We start from the raw sequence: 19,125 nt of genomic DNA, 5'->3' as shown, positions 1-19,125 counted from the left end.
AAATAAAGAAGTAATATGATGTATCAATGAGCCTTGTCAAATCTTAATGATTTAAAGGATGACGATTTTTAAATTACATAGAGTGTCAGGGGAAAAATTTTTAATTTTTGAGATCAACTGAAGCTTTATAACTATATGACATCATGTTCTGCATTACATATCTACATTATTTTCAGTCTTTAGAAGGGCTGTTTTACAGAGCTGAACTGCTCCCAAAACTGTAGACAAGAAATGACTATACCATATATGATGGATGCTAGGCTGCAGAAAGCGTATTTTGTAATGTATAAAACAATGGTGCTCAATAAATAAAACTACAAAAAGTACTTGATTGTAACTGAAAGTTACTTTCAATGAAAGGTTTGAGAGCATAGCTATCATTTAAGAACTACAAAAATGTGAATGGTACCTTCAAAATATTGTATCTGTTGAAGACTCCACCAGCATGCCCACCATCTCTGTGCTCTCGAACTGTACTCTGCATCTGAAGAATAAAGAGCTTTAAGGCTGTATGTTTTGGACAAATACTCCAATATTCTTTATAATAATCAAAACAGTTGATTCTGTTGTAAAAAACAGAAGACACACATTAGCTAAAAATTAGCATTGGATCCACATAGAACAGACTTCGTGATTTGTCTACAAAAGTTGATAGATTCTGAATACTCTGTGGAACATACGATACTAGTTCTTAATTTACACTCTAACTGATTACATCTACTTAGAATCACTGCTGTGAAATTATTTAAACACTGGGCAGAAAGTAAAGGAAGAATTGATTAGAAGCTAAGTCTGATATGTAGGTAAATGACAATGAAGGTTTTCGTGCTGTAGAAAAAAATTCTCTTCAGCTGGAGACATCTCAAGTATGTTACTCATAGGATATGGAGAGATAAAGGGTCTCTTCGCTTACACTTTGTTGGTAGTGTAATTTCTAGCTCAAGAAACCACAAATATGGTAGCTCTGATTAAACGAATGCTCTAAAAACATGCATGTAGCCACAGCAGTACGAGCAACAGAAGTGGCTAGCTGCCTGAGTATGTACCAAGGTCTTGGAGCAATACACAGGCTGCTGCCGTGGCTACACTTAAATTTTTAGTATGCTAGTTAAATTAGAGTTAGTGCAGGTATGTCTCCTCAAGCTGAAAATTACACCTCTAGTTTCAAATGTAGACATATATTAAGCTGTGGACATGTCAAGCATGGGTCATAACATGCTTGACATGTCCACAGCTTAATATATATCTATATATTAAGAGTGGAACAGCACTGACAAAGGAAAATGGAAGAAGTATTTCGATGCAAGCTTTAGTCCATTATGTTTAGCAATATTTCAGTCTTATATTAATAGGCTACTGGAACTCATGTGTCTACCCCTAAGTGACAATGCCAAAAAGAATTTGAGACACTAGGGAGCAAAACATACCTCCTCTTCCACTGACTGAAATTCCTTATCGTCAGGAGAGAGATCTATGAGAATTGTTCCACTACCAGAAGTATTCAAAGTCAGGTATGGGTTAAGACCTATTAATACAATGAATGTATGTATTTCAGACATAGAGAACGAATATTAAAAACACAGGCATAGCTAAATTTCAAAGTAATGAAAATGTGGAAGATGCCACTTAGCGACTTAAAGGTCAAGAAAAGGAGAATATTTGTGGTTTTAAAGTTATATTAACTTAAAGTTTAAGTCTCATTTCTGCCATGGTTTTGGGAGCTTAAGCAGTTTAAAATTTTAGTTTTTAAAACGCATTTAGAAGCACTTTTGTAATTCTGCTTCTCAGAAGATATCATGCAGGATGCTCATTCCTCGGTCTCAGCTTTCTAGCTAAAGACAGACAGAACCTCCAGGTGCTAAATATTTTGGTCGTTAATGGCAGTAATGGTGGCCAGGGGCATCAGCCAACTCCCTTCATACCCACAAGTGATTATGCATCACCTGAGACCTCTAAATGACAACTCTCAAGCATTTCCATCAGTCAGTCCCTAACTGACTACCAAGTAAAGGATCCACAAAGTATTAGGCCAGTCACCTAACATTAATAGAAAAATCATGCCTCAGAAGCAGAAAGACTTAAAATACAGGCATCTGAGGCCTAAACAGAAGCCCCTCCAAACTTTTTTTTAAATAAAAATATTTTAAAACTTCATTTATCCTTGTGAGAAAAAGCACACAGCTCCCGTCACTCTGAAAGTAAATTATTATTTGTTATTTGCATTGGGGTAGCACATAGGAACCCCAGTCATGGCCCAGTACTCCACTGTGCTAGGCGCTGTACAAACAGAACAAAAAGATAGTACCTGCCCTAAAATGATTTCAGACAGAGATCTCTAAATCTAAATTCCAAGTAATGAAAGTAAACATGGACAGTAACCATGATAAAGCTGTCAAATACTACAGGCAATTGAATGTTAGTATTCATGATAATTTATACCACTAGTGAAAGCTTCTCACATGAGCTTCAAGTTGAAAGACAGTGTAGCATTATATATTGCCAGTAAGCATCATTTTATTGTATAAAGAATTGCATTATCAGCTCTTTCTAACATGAGATGATTAGAAACAAAACTAGTGAAGTTTATAAAAATGAACTCTATATTAAAGCAGTGTCACTTCAGTAATTCAATAAAAATATACCTTGCTGTCCAGAGATCAATCTCTCAACTCCTTTAATGATTTTATGCCTATGTCCATAAGCATTGATTCCAATTTCCTTTAACTCTTTGTGGCCCATTTCAACCAATACATCCAATGTTATCTACAGCAAAGCACAATATAATTTGTTTAGATTGCTGTATACATTTTAATAACAATTTCATGAAAAATATTTCATTAAAAAGGATCAACTATAACCTCAGAAATAAAATGTATGCCAATTAAGTTAAGCTATAAAACAAAGTAGTGTGCAGATACGCAGTCCCTGAAGAACTGTGAACTATGCAGCAGAAGTCAACTTCGGGAAGTTTTAAAACCTCTTATAAAGCAAACCATAAAACAAGTGCAGATATTTTATAAGTATATAAAATTAAAATTAGATTCATGGTAACAAGAGACACATTCTGAATGTTTTAATGTAACAGTTCATCCTTGGCTTGGTGTCTACTCTTCCCCAGCATGAGCTTTTGCTTTTGAACAGCATAGAATATGCTACAAGTCATAGTAGAATTGCTGTCACTGTCCCTATTTTTTTGTTCATCACTTTGGATGACCCTACTTAAGAAGTAGTCCAGTGGTACTTGCAAGAGTGACTTCTCTGACTGGGGAATTTCACTTTCAAAATGTATTACCAACCTAACAGATGTCTACACCCCTGTAATTACTATACATAATCTCATGATGTTGACTTCCTACTGGCTCCATCACCTATGTTAAGATAACAGAAACAGGAACTTACCCATTAGGTCTCAAATTGGCACTGCTATCTCCCCTCCCACTTCAAAAAGGAACCCACTGTTAGAGTTTTCTAACCCAATATTTGTGAAAAGCTACTCACCTGCTCTCTCTCAAATATATCAATCAGATGTTCAAGTCCAAGATTCCTCACAAATTGATTTATGCTAAAATCTACACCTGGAACTGAATGTGAAGAAGAATATATAAGTTTCTTTCACATTCATATTATCTATAATACAGTATGTAGCATACTTACACTGCTGCAATATGGAAAATACCAAATCTCTTAAGAATTCTTGTAGCATTAGAAATAAATATTTAAGTTACTAATAAGACACAATTATGTATTACTGTTTCTGGTGGCATCCAGAACACACTGACCTCTTAATAAAAATAAAAAGATATGGTCATTGGTGTACAAAACAAATATGTGTTTAGCTACTAATACTGCATATTTATGCAACAAAGAAGTTATTAAAGCAACCTTGTTCATAAATCAGCAGCCTTGAAAATCTTTTTGAACCTATGACAGCTTTTCATTGTGTGTATGACCACATCAATAAGTATTTATCTATTTGATTTCTATTTAAAACCTGATTTACCAGTAAGAGTCTATCTGGAAAAAATGCCTAAAGACTCCTGCTGTCCAAAAGCCCAGGAGTTACAATTTTTTGTTCTTTTGGCTATCTGTTCCTTATCAAGCCATACTTGGAAACAAAGGTAATAACAGAAGGCAAAGGGAGATAATGCATAAATTGAAAATTCTAATAAGAGCTGAAGAATACCCACAAATCTCTCATTAAATTTGATAAAAATACTGAAAATTATTTTTCAACAAAATGATGTTTTATTTAACTGTGTGGTAAAAACTGGTTGAGGCATTAATTCACATCTACAATTAGAAAAAAAGAAAGTCTTACCTTCCTTCTTCTCTAAAACTATTGCACCCTCTGCACCATTTGTACCAACAACTGAAGGGAGTTCAGAAAAGCTACCAGATAAATTGTCAAGGCTACTGGCAGCAGACAGATTGGATGGGCTGGATGGAACGGAAGACAGGGAATCAGGCGTAGGTCCTGTGGCTTGAGATACATTTATAACCTGAGGTTTATAGCATGATGGCAAGGCAGAAGGAGGCATAACGGCTGTCAACAGTGCATTAACATCATCTGCCTAAATATCAAAAGACAGTTTATTAAAATGGAGGAAGACTTCCATGCAAAGTTATTTTCTGAAATAAAGACAATTAAATATTTGAGAAAATTAAGCTCAAAGCCATACCAAACAAATGCATAAGTATAATGCAAACATTTTAACCAATGTAAAAGCAATCTTTCACATAAGCAAGATTTTTTAAAAAATGTTCTATATGAAAAATTAGCATTTTGATATTTGTAACTTTTTTCAAACACAAATTCAAACAAAACTCATTTCTAGTTTACTTTTCAAACAAGAAATCTCAATTTGAAGCAAGAGGATCCATTCAGCATTACTTTGAAAATGTGCAGCTTTTGACTATATTATAATAACCTAAAACAAAACCTTAAACACAGACAGATTAAACTTTATAAAATGAGAAGGTTATAATCCAGTTAGACTAAATTTCACCTATACAACAGTTTTTTGTGGTCAAATATTATATTAGCCAGTAAAATAGGCAGATCAAGTATCCAAAGTAAAATCAGAAATAGATAAATGTCAATTCTGTAACAAATCTGTTTGTTTTCTATCTTCATTAGGCAGTTAGAAGAACTCTGCAGCAATTTTGTGCAAGAGAACAGAGAAAGAAGATGGATGCAAGTGTACTGGCTTTCATAACCAAACCTGCATATACATCCAAGACACCAGAGTTTATAAATTGGGCACAAACTCCCAAATTTGTACTTTGAAAAAAAGCACCTAAAAACGTCTTATATAAACCTCTAACTGCAGCTAAGCACAGATTTCTCAAAAGATCCCATCACTTACAGTGACCAGGTCTAATGGTGTTTGTCCTTCCTGGTTTTTCAGAGTAGGATCAGCTCCATGTGCCAACAACAAGGCACAAAGCTGTGTCCTTCCTTTCTGGGCTGCTTCATGCAAAGGCGTGAAAGCCCATTTGTCCGTAGCATTCACACACGCATTATACTTTATAAGTAAAGCTGCTACATCTACATGCTGGAAAATAAAATACCCTGTTACATTCCGAGATGTTAGTTTAATATACCATAACTCTCAGAATTATTAAACAACCCTTTTTGTAACTCACTCTGGCTTTTCCTAGAATGGATCTAAATTATAAGAAGATAAAAAATAAACATTAACAAAATGGAACAGACTTTCTGAACTATAACGAACCTATGTATAAATTAAGTCATTTTATTCTATGAAATAGAAATAGACCAAACCAGAATCCTAAACTCAAACTGCTCTGAATTGAAGGGGGGCTGGAATTCAAATTCTTGAATCTGAAAGCAACTATTATGATTCCAGGCTGCGTTGAAACAGAGAATGGCTCTAGTTCCTGCTTTGGGTTTACAGATGGTTGAAATCTCATGACATCACCTACAGAAATGTAAGTGAAATCTTTACTAGTGAAATTCTACCAGCATGCACATGTGAAAAGCAATCTTACAGGACACCTTTCAGGCTGCTTGTTTTTATAATACGTTTTTGAATGACTTTTCTGAACATAATGATTCAACAGCGATTTTACACATTTAAAACCTTCTTTTCAGCAAAGGTCAGATGAATTTGACCTGAAGTTATAATTTTAAAATAATTCAAAATAAGGTGATCTAACACAACAACAAAAGATTTTTTTTAGAGATTGTCAGGCTACACCATTAATGTCAATAAAAGTATTATATCACAACTTTTTACAGAAGTTTCAAATTCTTCCAAAAGATAGTTAAGTTAGAGATACTTACCCCATAAGATGCTGCATTATGTAGAGGAATTAGCCCTCCTTTATCCTGTGCATTCACATCAGCTCCATGCTGTAACATGTACTCTGCAACCTCCAAATTGTTGTAACCAGCTAACAAGCAGTTAAGGAAGGAAGGAAGAGAAAAACTGTCAGCAGAACCATTATCATGGTTAAATACAACTTTTTTTTTTAAATCACATCTGAAGGGAAAAAGTTTGCAAATAAATAGCCAAATTGTGCTCTGCTGTGTGAAACCATTTATTACAACTATGGAACAAATGAATCCTATGTATTCAGTTCCACAATAAATGCAACTTAAAATCAATTTGCTAAGAGTACTCCAGTGCTATATATATGTATTTTTAATATTTCAAATGATTACGTGAGCACATACTGAAAGTCAATATCTTCATTTGAAAATAAAGATGTTAATTTTTGTCTGCACCTAGACATTTGGCGTTGAGTATTAAGATTTTCCAAAAGGAAAATTAATGCATTTCAAATCAGCACTAATGATGGAAACTCTAAACTCTCCAGTTACAAGGAGTTACATTTCTAATGGAGGGAGTGATTAAATAGAAAACTTCAGGTAAGTGTCTTCATTCTAATGGACAAGAAAATTCTGCTTCCGTTCCTCTGTCAGAAATCCTTCCACCTTCCTCTACCTCTTCTGCTGAAACCCATGGAGTTGACAACCTCTTGCTATCTGCCAGCTTTGCTGGCCCCATATTAGCACAGTCACTGTACTGGCAGGGTATCAGCTACATGATGTCTCTTCTTGCTGGCTCCTGGTTTTAAGGAGAAACTGGGGAAGTGAGGCCAAGCAACCAGGGAGGATGCTTGTCAATAAGGAGGTAGCAATTCTTCACTACAGGTGAGAATCCTGATTTGGTGTGTCTCACTGGAAACTCACTAGATTTCACAAGATCAGGTTAATAGTTAGGTATGTTGTATGTAGTAACCTTGACACCAAACCAAAAAAGCAAGATTTAAAAAAAAGTTAAGTCACCTAACAGAATATACCCTATTCTGTTACCAAGAGACAACATATTGTTAAGCTGCATGCAAAATCAAGGTTAAAAAAAGTATCAGATATTTTGCACATAGCAAACATCTAAAAATGTGCCTGTATTAACTTCCTAGTTTTTTAATAACAGGAATGTTTAAGCGTTAGCTGTAACATCCCCATGCAAATCCACACAAGCCCTGCTTTTCTCTTCACCCCTTGGAATGGCAGCCTGTAACAATCTCGGGCCAATAAACTTGTCACAGGAGATCCTCTGTGGTACTGGTAAACCATGAGGAGTTTATCAAACGCAGAGGGCTGACTCAATAAGGAAGCTTGGAGCCCTTGCTCATCAAGAGTTTGCCTGCCAGTTCCCCCTCATCCTGTAAAGTTTAGGGGCTGGGACATTGAGAAGACAACAAATGGAGATTGCTCTGTGAGGCATAGGGGAGGCGGGAGGAGGGGTGACAGAAACAGTACTGTCAAATACAAACATTCAAAAATAATATAATTTAGAAATAAATCACATTTGTTTGCCTTCTGATTTTTGAGCCTTTAGATGCAAGTCACCCACACCCAAATTGGGTATGATTATTTCCAGTTCAAAAGTCACCTTTAAAGAAACAAAAGTATAAGCCTTTCCTTTGGCTGCTTGGAGAAGACTCCACTTATCCAGCTGCCACTCTGTCCTGTTTCCCTACCCCCGCCCCAGTCTTCCCTGTCCCATTCACCATTCTTCCTCCATGCTCCCCTATAGTTACAGGTCTTCTATATGCTCCCTTCATATTTGCTCTCACTATCTCCTCAGTTTCCTCTTCCTTACATTCTCCCTCCTGTCTCTATTTCCCTACACTCTTTCCTCCTTGTCTTCCCTCCCATATTCACCTACTCCTCACAGTGCTCTCCTCTGCATCTGTGGCAGAACAAAGCGCCACCATCTTCACTGAGGTCAACTAGGTTTCACTATTTTTGTAAAAAGCAGCCTAAATTTCTTCCTGAAAAGACTGTATAGAAATGGTGACTATCTTAACTGATGGCAGCCTATCGGCTCAATTCCACTGAAAACAATGAACATATGCAATATAATTTTGAGAACAATACTTTGCAACCAGTGCCTCCATAATATAGAAATTACTGTGCCATCAAACTTTAATGGTACATCCTCACCTTAAATAACTGTTAAATTTTAGTGAACTACTATCCATAATGGCAACAAAAGATATTACTTGTTATATGGAGGTAGGTAAGGCCTCCATGATTAAGACTATTAGGGTTATGTAGTTTGGAAACGAAAAAAGAAAGACGATTAAAAAGAAGCATATAAAGTCTTTAATCCTGAACCCACCCACCGCTGACATAGCCACTGCCGCTCGTTTAGGTGGTTTTATCATGTTGGTGGGAGAGCTCTCTCCTGTCGACGTAACACAGCTACCCAAGCACTGTTACAGTGGCACAGCTGTACTGATACAGCTTTGCCACTGTAAGTTTTAAGTGTAGACTAACCCTCAGAGCTATTGCTACACTGCGTTTATTTCCATGAAGTGTTCTCATTCAGCTGAGACCATCACACTAAGAAAAAGCCACTTCATACCTCTCAGAGTCTCCTATGCATTCAGGTTTATTATCCTGTCACAGAAGTACATTTCTTCGCTAATGAATCTCACCAAATCAAATAATTGTTTAGTACTTAACAGCACTAACCTGCTAAATGTAGTGGTGTTGAATGTCTTCCTTGTGTGTCACGACAATTTACATTGTCAGGTGAACAAAGCTTCTTTACACGGGTCAAACAACCCTTTTTGGCAGCATCTAGCAAAGCTGCATCTCCTCTAAGTAGGTCTTGAATATCAGCATCACCATCTTTAACAAGATCCAAAGGAGTATTTCCATCTCTGTTCTTCTTTGTAGGGTCAGCACCATGCTGTAGCATATAAAAAGCCCAGAAGAAATTAAGTACTCATCTCATTTTAACAACTGTCAAAAATGGAAATAATCAGAATAAGCATTTTTAGCTCTTAGATGGCTTATATATTCTACTGGTAATTTATTTCCATTCACATTCATCTTATGTAGAGAAAAACTATCATGTATTCAAAAGAATAAAAGTCCACACAATGTAAGAGGAAGGACAGTGTACCTTTAAAATGTATTTCTTTGTTTTAAAATTCATATGTTTAATAACCATTGCTTGGAAACATGAAAATAAAATCCAGTTTCTTACAGAAGTCCTGCCACACTTTTAAGATTAAACATGATATACTTATTTCCATCAATTAACCTCTTCTCCAACAACATGTAGGAGTACCTGTAATAGAAGTTTGCAGATCTCATATTTTCCTTTTGCTGCAGCTTCATGTAAGGGAGTGAACTTCCACAAATCAGCTACATTTACAACTGCACCGTGTTTAACAAGCAGTTCTGCTACTTCATAGTGACCATAGGAACAAGCATTGTGCAAAGGGACAAGACCTCTGAAAACAAGATCAAGCAAAGTTCTCTTAATACAGGCTACATTTTAGATTTACATCATTCTGTCAAAAGAAGCTTTATTACACCATGAATATTCTACAACTTTTCTGAAAACAAATCACATATTTCGCAAGCCATTAAAATATGAAAAATAGGTAGGTAGTCATCTATATACTTAGAAGTACTGTAAGACTAATTTATTTTTGTTATTACACGTTTCCCTTGTGAATACATGTTTTTCAATGGCTTTAAATCTTTAACAATCCAATGCCAAGAAATGCTCATCAGTTCTTTTGTCAACTGAAGTGGCCTTAATTATATCAGTAAGAATAACTGTATGATACTTATGCTAATGTTTAATACGCATATTCAATATTATATATCACTATTTCTCATGCATGTGTTTTGACTGGCCTGAATACATGATTCAGGTCTTGCAGACTATATAGTGAGTATATTTTAGTCCTAATAGCACTAGAGAGTGAGAATTTCTTATAGCATTATATAGGAAGGATTTTCCAAAGGAATATGAAGTGTCTATGGCAAGACAGAACATAAATCAGTCTGCAAAATTCAAGGGCTCAGAACTACCACAAAACACAGACATTATCTTTCAAGCACTTGCCTAATAAGTACTGGGAAGAGTACTCACCCTTTATCTTTTGCATGAACATCTGCTCCGTGCTGAAGAAGATATTCAACTACAGACACTCTGTTATATCCTGCTGCAAAGTGAAGTGGTGTGGACTGACGCCCTTCAATATCTCTGCAATTCACACTCTGAATTGTACAGAATTTCTGTGAAACAGACAACACACACTTGAGGCTCTCCCTCAAGCAACATAAATATAGTTCGACAAAATATGCACTCTAGAAAATAATAGAAATGCAGTTTTAATCTTACTTTTACAGTATCCACATCTCCTGCCTTCGCAGCTTCCAGCAATTGTCGATCTGCATCTGAATTACCTAATGGGATGCCTTCCATAAAAGAAAATAAGGCTATAAACAAGTAATTGTCTATATTTTTAAGAGTTTATTCAGCTATTGGAGAATTTAAGAATAGACTACTACACAGTACTTCCAGGGCTGCTCTTAAATACATTGACTAGAATTTCTTGATGTATGTCTCTTCATATAAACCCCAAAATTTAACTTGTAGTTATACCCATGAATTCACAGATTTCCAAAATTGTATTAATTCACCCTTTGCATTGTCATCAACTTTGGAATACTGCAGAACCACTCAAACTTCCCTATTCAGTTTATGAATTTCAATTGTCCTCAAAAGCTTATTTGTTTATCTTATAAATTTATTAATGTTTTTTCACTGAAAATAATCTCCAAGCTGTGTATATACCCTCTTACCTCTGGTCACAGAGGCAAAGCACAAATAGCTAATACTGAGCCTCACTTTTAGCCTAAGAGATTTCTTTTCAGTTTCTCCAAACTGACTGGAAGTAGCAAATCTACTAAATATACTTAACAGCAGTTAGCAGCTGATTCAAGCATACTTCTTTGCTTGAGCTCAGTGCTATTCCTTAATGGCTGCTGATGCAGAAAATGAAACAAAATATGACACCATTTAAAAAGTGGACTTATTTCCTAAAAAAAGAATAGTACCTTGTAGTAATTGTTGCACACTTTCATTCCCCATTTGTAAAGCTGTGAACCCCTGCAGTGACACAATTGAGGGATCACATCCAGAGCTCAACAACAATCTGCATGTCTGCAGATGGCCACAATGTGCAGCTCTATGCAGAGAAGTCTGACCAAGATTGTCCAATGCATTAACCTAAAGAGAACATAGAATCTTAAGAATGCATTTTTACAGGATTTAAGACCATCAAGGACCTTATTTTCACAAATGACTAGGTGAAAGTTCACAATGAACACTTCTGATCTCCGGACCCATAATGGAGAATCTTGATTTTCACTTTTAAAAGAAAGTTTGTAACTCATTTCCATGCAAAGATAACCTGAAAGCATGAAAACAGTAAGCCAGTCGCTAATGTTGAAACAACAAGCAGATGGGCTTTTCTTCTAATCAAAAGGGTAGCGGGGACCTAAGAATTCCCCAGCCCTAAACCTCCAATACATTTATCTAAAATGAATCAGTAAAGTTGGGGTGTTATTAGGGTGACCAGATGATAAGTGTGAAAAATCAGGACAGGGAGTGGGGGGTAATAGGTGCCTATATAAGACAAAGCACTGAATATCGAGACTGTCCCTATAAAAATTGGGACATCTGGTCACCCTAGGTGTTATCCATAAAATCATTTCACTAACCCTCTCCAAAATCCTTAGGCAGGGCCTGTGCAAATCAGTCAGAGAATGATGGCAAGAAATAATTGACAGCTAGAGGTGGTGGCACAAGTTAGTTTGCAGACCCTTCACCAAATGTTAAGGGCAGCTCTGCTTAACAATTTTAGTCCTCACTGAGGTTGGGACTGAGCCAGCTGCTAACACAGGCAACTGCTGTGCCTGCCCTTGCCACATCAGCTGCTGCAAGAGGAAATCCACTCCTGAATCTTCAACCAGTACTTCCAGGAGCATGAGGAGGACACACTATTCAATCTCCGTATGTTTCTCCCTGCCAGCCACTCCAGTAGCACACAAGGACGATTGATCAAGCTGCCCTGCATTGTGTGGGAGGCCTAGTTACTGCAACCTGCCTGCCCTCTCAGGGTATGTCTAAACAGCAAGCCCAGGCCTGAGCCTCGATTTAAGCCTAACCTCCCATGTCCACACATCAACAATGCTAACGTAGGGCTCAGACCTAGGATCCCAGGACCTTGCATGGCTGGAGAGTTCGAGCCCTACTCCTTTCCAGGGTGCATGCGGCCCCAGCTTGACTCAGGTCCCAGAAGTCCTCCAGATGTATCCCAGAGTTCCCAACGGCAGACGAGCAGCGCTGCAGGCAGCCAGCGCAGCAGCTGGTAGGACCATTACTGATTGGCCAAATGTGCTACCCTGTCCTGCTCCAGCTCTTCTTCACTGCTGCATGGAGCTTGCCTGGAGCAGGGAGCAAAGCTAACAGGTGGGAGGTGGCTCCTGGGATTTGGGAGGGTCATCCCTCCCCTGGTCATGCTCTGCTGCTCCCCCTCCCTGTAGGGCAGCAGCTCAGTCCGCACTCCGCTCTCTGGCCCTTGCTCCAGGGCCTCCCAGACCCTCCCTGGGGCTGCATGTGCAAGGGTGCCTGGGCTGCATGTACTGTGAGGGTGGCGAGTGGGAGCCAGCCCCAAAACTTCCCAATGCCTCCCAGGGATCCCTTATCCCTCCCTCCTGGGGTGCAGCAGGGGCAGGAATAAGGGATCCCAGAGGGGTGCTGGAGGACACGGCACCTCAAGCCATGGGGATGCACTTCACTGCTCTGCAGCCAGCAGCAGCCAGGAGGGGGTGTCCTGTGTGGTTTTTCCCTCCCAAAACAGACAAAAATTTTAAAAACCCAACAAAATAAAAACATCTTTGTTGAACATTCCCTTTTAAAAATTAAGAATTGCAAATTTTGTTTTAATTGTTTGACAGCCCTGAGACTGACGTCCTAATTTTCCTCAGAACAGGTACAGGTGAGCATTGTCCTACCAATGTGTCTCAGCCTCGCGGTGGAGAGCCCAATTCTGAGGATTAAATGGTAGTTCAGGATAAAGCCTTTTCCAACTGCAGTCATTCTACTGAGACATCCAACAAAGGAACTAATTATGCAGTTTATGTACTTGTGTGCTCCTTATGGGCACCTAAGTCCCATCAATAGCACCGTCAAAGTTAGGAAACAGGGTGGGCAGTAGAGTTTTTCCACAATGCAACACATTCAGAGGGCTAGAGTATCAACACTGGGGAAGGGGGCGCTAGGCATTCTGGGGGAAAGTTACTTTGACTCAGGTCTGTGCACTGCAGTGTGGAAGCCAGAGCCCTAGGTTCGAGCACAGGTCAGAAAATCCTTAACCCAGGGTTAAAATGCAGTATAGACACTCAAGCCCAGGATTCTCTGACACGGGTCAGCTGACTCAAGTCCCACTAACCCCAGGTTTACATTGCTGTGTAGACATACCATCAGCTTCAGCATGGAAAGAATGGTTAACTTACCTTGTTGCTCTTCAGATGTGTTGCTCATGTCCATTCTGAATTAGGTATGTGGGTGCCACATGCACCAGTGCCGGAAATTTTTCCCTTAGTGGTATCTGTAGGCCAGCTCTAGTGCCCTTAGTGGTATCTGTAGGCCAGCTCTAGTGCCCTCTGCAGTGGCAGATGTATGCACCCATGTGTAGAGCGCTGATGGCCCCCCTCCCTCTCAGTTCCTTTTTGCCAGAATGCCAGCAGAGGGGAAGGAGGGTGGATTGTAGAATGGACATGAGTAACAACTCGAAGAACAACAGTTACGAGGTAAGTAACCGTTCTTTCTTCTTCGAGTGCTTGTTCATGTCCATTCTGAATTAGGTGACTTACCAGATCTGCCCCTCTCCAGGGATTAGGAGTTCATGAACGTGATGATTGTAACACCGCTCTGCCAAACCCAGCATTGTCCTGAGCTTGCTGTGTGATGGCACAGTAGGACATGAAGGTATGCACTGAAGACCACGTAGCAGCTCTGCAGATGCCTTGTATGGGTACAGGTGCCAAGAAGGCTGCCGAAGATGCTTGAGCCCTTGTGGAGGGGACTGACAGGAATGCTGGGGGCATGGCCCTTGCCTGCTTGTAGCAGGCTTAAATGCAGGCCATGATCCATTATGAGATTTTCTGGGATGACACCGGATACCACTTCATTTGGTCAGCGATTGTGACGAAGAGCTGCATGGAGTGGCAAAAAGGCCTGGTGCTGTTGATATAGAAGGCCAGAGCTCTCCTTACATCAAGAGAATGGAGACGCCTCTCTTCGCTGGAGCTGTGAGGTTTTGAAAAGAAGACCAGTAGAAAAATATCCAGGTTAATATGAAAGTGGGAAACTACCTTTGGCAGGAACATGGGGTGAGGGCGAAGCTGGACCTCATCCTTGTAAAAGACTGTGTATGGAGGCTCTGAGGTCAGGGCTTTAATCTCGGAGACCCTCCTCGCAGAGATGATTGCCTCCAGGAATGCTACTTTCCAGGACACGTGCATGAGGGAGATGGAAGCCAGTGGCTCAAACGGCGGCCCTGTGAGCTGAGAGAGGACAAGGTTCAGATCCCATTCGGGAACCGGGTCCCGAAGCAGTGGGAAAAGCCTCTTCAGACCTTTGAGGAATCTGGCTGCCATCTCATGTGAAAACATCTTGTATTGGAGGATGAAAAGCCAATATCACCGCTAGGTGTACTTTGATGGAAGGGAAGCCCAAGCCTTCTTGTTTCAGGTGTAGCAGATAGTCCAAGATTACCTGTATAGGCAATTTTGTTGGTAAGACTTTTTGGCCAGCCATAGGATGCCCTGGTGGAAGGTTTTCTGCTTTCCAATAGGATCCTGTGAACCTGGGCTGAGCAGTGATGCTCTTCCCTGCTTAACCATGAAGCATCCACACTGTTAGGTGCAGGGAAGTCAGGTCCCGGTGAAGCAGCTGACCCTGGTCTTGAGAGAAGATCTGGCTGCAATGGGAGTGACCAGGGGTGGGCCACCGAGAGCTCTAACAGCATTCCAAACCAATGTTGGTGAGGCCACGCTGGGGCTACCAGGATGACCCGTGCGCTGTCTCTCTTGATTTTCACAAGGACTCTTTGTATTAGAGGTATCAGGGGGAAAAGGATACATGAGACGGCCTGACCACGATAGGAGAAAGGTGTTGGTCAGGGAAGCGCCACTGAACAACAGGAGGGAGCAGAATTGATTGCACTTCCTGTTTTCCCTGGTCATGAAGCGGTCCACTCGGGGAGTTCCCCACCTTTGGAAGATGCAGTTGGCCACCTCTGGGTGAAGCAACCACTCGTGGAGAGAGCAAAAGGATCTGCTTAGGTGATCCGCTAATGCATTCTTGAGTCCAGGAAGGTGTGTCGTCTCCAGCTGAACGTTGTGGCTCATGCAGAGATCCCACAAGCGTAAGGCCTCCAGGCAAAGGGCTGAGGATCTGTCCCCCCATCCTCCACCTGTTGATGTAGTACATTGCAGCAGTGTTTGTCCATGAGAACCTGCACAACCTTGTTGGAGAGGTGGGGCAAAAATACCTCGCAAGCCAGTCAGACCACTCTGAGTTCTCTGACATTGATATGCAGAGCTAACTCATCCTTGGTCCAGAGGCCCTAGGGCCAGAGTGCACCAAGGTGGGCTCCCCCTCCTAATTCTGAGGCATCTGAGACCAGTGACAACATTGGTTGTGGGGCCACGAACAGTACTCCTGCCTGCACGTGCCGCAGTTTCGTCCACCCTGACAGAGAGGTGAGTATTCGAGGGGGAACCGTGAGTATCCTGTCCAGAGTGTCTGGATGGAGAGCATACCATAACCAGCCACATTTGCAGTGGTCTGAGGTGCAGCCTGGCATAACGGAACAAGTACGTACAAGCCGCATACCCTTACCATGGTGAGGGGGTGGGCCGATAGTCGGGCTATGAGCTCCGACATAACCAAGAATCTGGCTTTTAGCAAGAGAGCTCTGGCCCGTGTACAATCTAGGACTGCTCCAATGAACTCTATCCTTTGAGCAGGTGTAAGTGTTGACTTCTGTTCGTTTATTAGCAGGCCCAGCAACAGACAGGTGTCCCTTACGACCTTGATGCCATGCTGGACTTGTGCTCTCAACCAACCAACCCTGAATGAGCCAGTCATCCAGGTAAGGGAAGACCTGCACACACCTCTGTACCTGATGTGGGCTGCCACCACCACCATACATTTGGTGAATACATGTGATGCAGTCAATAGGCCAAATGGGAGCACTGCAAATTGGTAGCATTGTGTGCCCACCACAAATTACAGGAACCTCCTGTGGCCCAGGAAGATGGAGATATGAAAATAGGTGTTCTTCAGATCAAGGGCAGCGTACCAATCACCTGGATCCAGAGAAGGGATGATGGCTGCTAGAGAGACCATGCAAAACTCTAACTTCCTGAGGAATTTGTTGAGGCCACACAGATCCAAGATAGGTTTCAGTCCCACTTTTGCCTTTGGGATTAGAAAGTACTGGGAGTAGAAACCTCGTACCCTCAGTCCTTGAGGGACCTCCTTCAGCACACCTACTTACAAGAGGGCCTGCACCTCCTGTAAGAAGAGTTGCTCATGAGAGGGGTGTGACATTCCCCCATGCAATCTGGATGGTGTGTAGCTGTGTCACCCTGATCCCTCACTCTTGGGCCCAACTTACTCTTCTTTGTTGTGTGAACCCACTCCTGGGTCAGCCCACACCCAACTTTCTACGGTCCCTGGCCCAGTGAAGAAGCGCTTCTGGCCAGCTGCTCATGGGACTGACCCCCAGCAAACACCCCCAGTTCCATAGGCAACCCCAGGAACTGCCATTTTACAGAGTCCATTGCACCCTGCAAGCTCATTACATTTGTCCATCAATTTATCAAAGAAATTGATATGCACCAGCTCTGTTATTCTAAGACTTAAGTGAAGTCTTTACACACACTCAACCCATGTGCACGGCTTTAGATAAAACAAACAAATAAAATCTTGCTGTAATCAATAAATTTAAGTGATTTATAAGCCTCCCCATCTCCCCACGGGCAGTCTGTCAGTGTCCTTTATGTTGCTTTGGAGTTGAATCCCAAGGGAGAGCTACAGAGACCTAGATGCCTCTGCCTTTAACATGTTTCCTTGTCACCCCGAGGTCAGGTGACCGGCCATGTCTGGCATTGGCCATGATTTCCTCCACTTGAGTCAAATAAGCATCGCCTTAATCACGTGCTCAGGCCAGTCCACTGTTCCTGTATGCATGCCACTGCTAGGCATGAACCCTCACTCAGCTTTGTGATTGCCTGCATCTATTCAAACCGAGACACACACACCTCTGGGGATATGAGATAGCAGAGTTTCATATCCGTACCTATGTATGACAGTGTAGGAAACAGTACCATAACTATAATGTTCAGTATGTCATGAGCATTCCAAAAAACACCTTACATGACACACTTTGCATTAGATAATTCAGTTATAGTGTAAGGGTGAACATGAATGATACACAAATCATGATATAAGGGTGTACATGGGGTACAGCGTATCACAAGGGGTACCTGAAGAGGGATGGGGAAGGAGGGTGGGAGGGCAGGAGTGAAAGGAACTGAAGGGTGTAGCCAGTAGCCACCATACTTAGTACCCAGAGGTCTGATGTTATGGCCTCCCAGGGTGGGAGGAAAGAGGCAAGGTAAGAGGAAACTAATCGGTAATCTGCATATCGGGTAGCGTCTGGTAGGTCACTCCTGGGCACACCTTCAAAAGCCTCATTTCCCCCCCGAGGGGGGACAATTCAGGCCCAATCACAGGGCAGATGCTGGTGAATGGCCCTGGCAGCTCTTATAGTTTCTATTGCTTTTCTTATAGGGCTCCCCTCGGTACTGCCCCCCTCGGTACTGCTGTTGCTGATAAGGCCTAAAGTGCCTTCTCACCGAGGTTGGGGTATAAAGTCCCAAGGAGCGCAGCATAGCCCTTTAATCCTTTAACCCATGCAGCCTGAAGTCTGTCAGCAAACAGGGCTGAGCCATCAAAGGGAAGGTACTGAATGGACTGCTGGACCTCTGCAGAGAGACCAGACAATTGGAGCCAAGACGCTTTCCTCATTGAAACCGTGGAAGCAGCTGCGTCCAATGCCGGTTGTAGGGAGATTCTACCCACTATTTTTTCTTCCTCCAGTACTGAAGGCCTGTGGGAAGGAGTCAGTAAATCTTTCCAGCAACTGCCAGATGTTAAAGTGTTACCATACCAACAATTATTGCTGGTGGGATACCCCCAGCTGTAAGCTTGCTGTCAAATAAACTTTATGACTAAATAAATTCAGTTTCTTGGCTTCTTTGTTTTTCAGAGTCCAACTCATCTGGCCTTGTCTATTGCGCTCATTGGCGGTGGCGACCACCAGAGATCCCAGAGAGGGGATAATACTTCTTCTTTGCCCATTTAGATGTGGGGAGCAGAGAGGCAGGGGTCTGCCATAATGCCTTGTCCAGCTTTATTACTCCTTTGTGTACCAGAAGAGCCACCCTAGATGAGGCTGTGGATGCCAGGATGCCAAAGAGTTCATCCATCGGCTCCTTAAGCTCCTCTATCTTGAGGTTCAAGTTAGCCACCACACATTTTAGCAACTCCTGATGCACCCTATATTCATCTAACAGGGTAGCGTGGGAGAGGCCCACTACTGCCTCATTGGGCCAAAAGGAGGGTCGGGGGGGAGGGGGCGGGGCCGCGGCGGCGCATATCCTCTTCCCTGGTCGGGGTAAGCTCTGACAGACTATCT

General features: G+C 41.4%; 1 protein-coding gene across 2 annotated transcripts in view; it reads right to left on the bottom strand.

Annotated features, from left to right (window-relative positions):
* The window catches only part of TNKS2 (tankyrase 2), a 69,325-nt gene that overhangs the window by 18,641 nt on the left and 31,559 nt on the right, over positions 1-19,125 (bottom strand). The window contains exons 12-23 of one of the 2 annotated variants that reach the window (XM_067552834.1): positions 11,405-11,576; positions 10,686-10,762; positions 10,434-10,579; positions 9,618-9,783; positions 9,014-9,233; positions 6,308-6,417; positions 5,367-5,555; positions 4,319-4,571; positions 3,499-3,581; positions 2,643-2,763; positions 1,428-1,525; positions 410-484 (exon numbers count right to left, since the gene is read on the bottom strand). In XM_067552834.1, coding sequence (XP_067408935.1) covers positions 410-484; positions 1,428-1,525; positions 2,643-2,763; positions 3,499-3,581; positions 4,319-4,571; positions 5,367-5,555; positions 6,308-6,417; positions 9,014-9,233; positions 9,618-9,783; positions 10,434-10,579; positions 10,686-10,762; positions 11,405-11,576 — 1,710 coding nt within the window. The remainder of the gene's footprint in view (positions 1-409; positions 485-1,427; positions 1,526-2,642; positions 2,764-3,498; positions 3,582-4,318; positions 4,572-5,366; positions 5,556-6,307; positions 6,418-9,013; positions 9,234-9,617; positions 9,784-10,433; positions 10,580-10,685; positions 10,763-11,404; positions 11,577-19,125) is intronic. The other variant, XM_067552835.1, reaches the window with a different exon arrangement.

The sequence above is a fragment of the Emydura macquarii genome, unplaced genomic scaffold, assembly GCF_026122565.2.
Source record: "Emydura macquarii macquarii isolate MOO-44397 ecotype Brisbane River unplaced genomic scaffold, CSIRO-AGI_Emac_v2 contig_1390, whole genome shotgun sequence".
Classification (NCBI taxonomy): Eukaryota; Metazoa; Chordata; order Testudines; family Chelidae; genus Emydura; species Emydura macquarii.
Note: the sequence above shows the minus strand (reverse complement) of the source record. Positions and strands in the feature narration are given on the sequence as shown.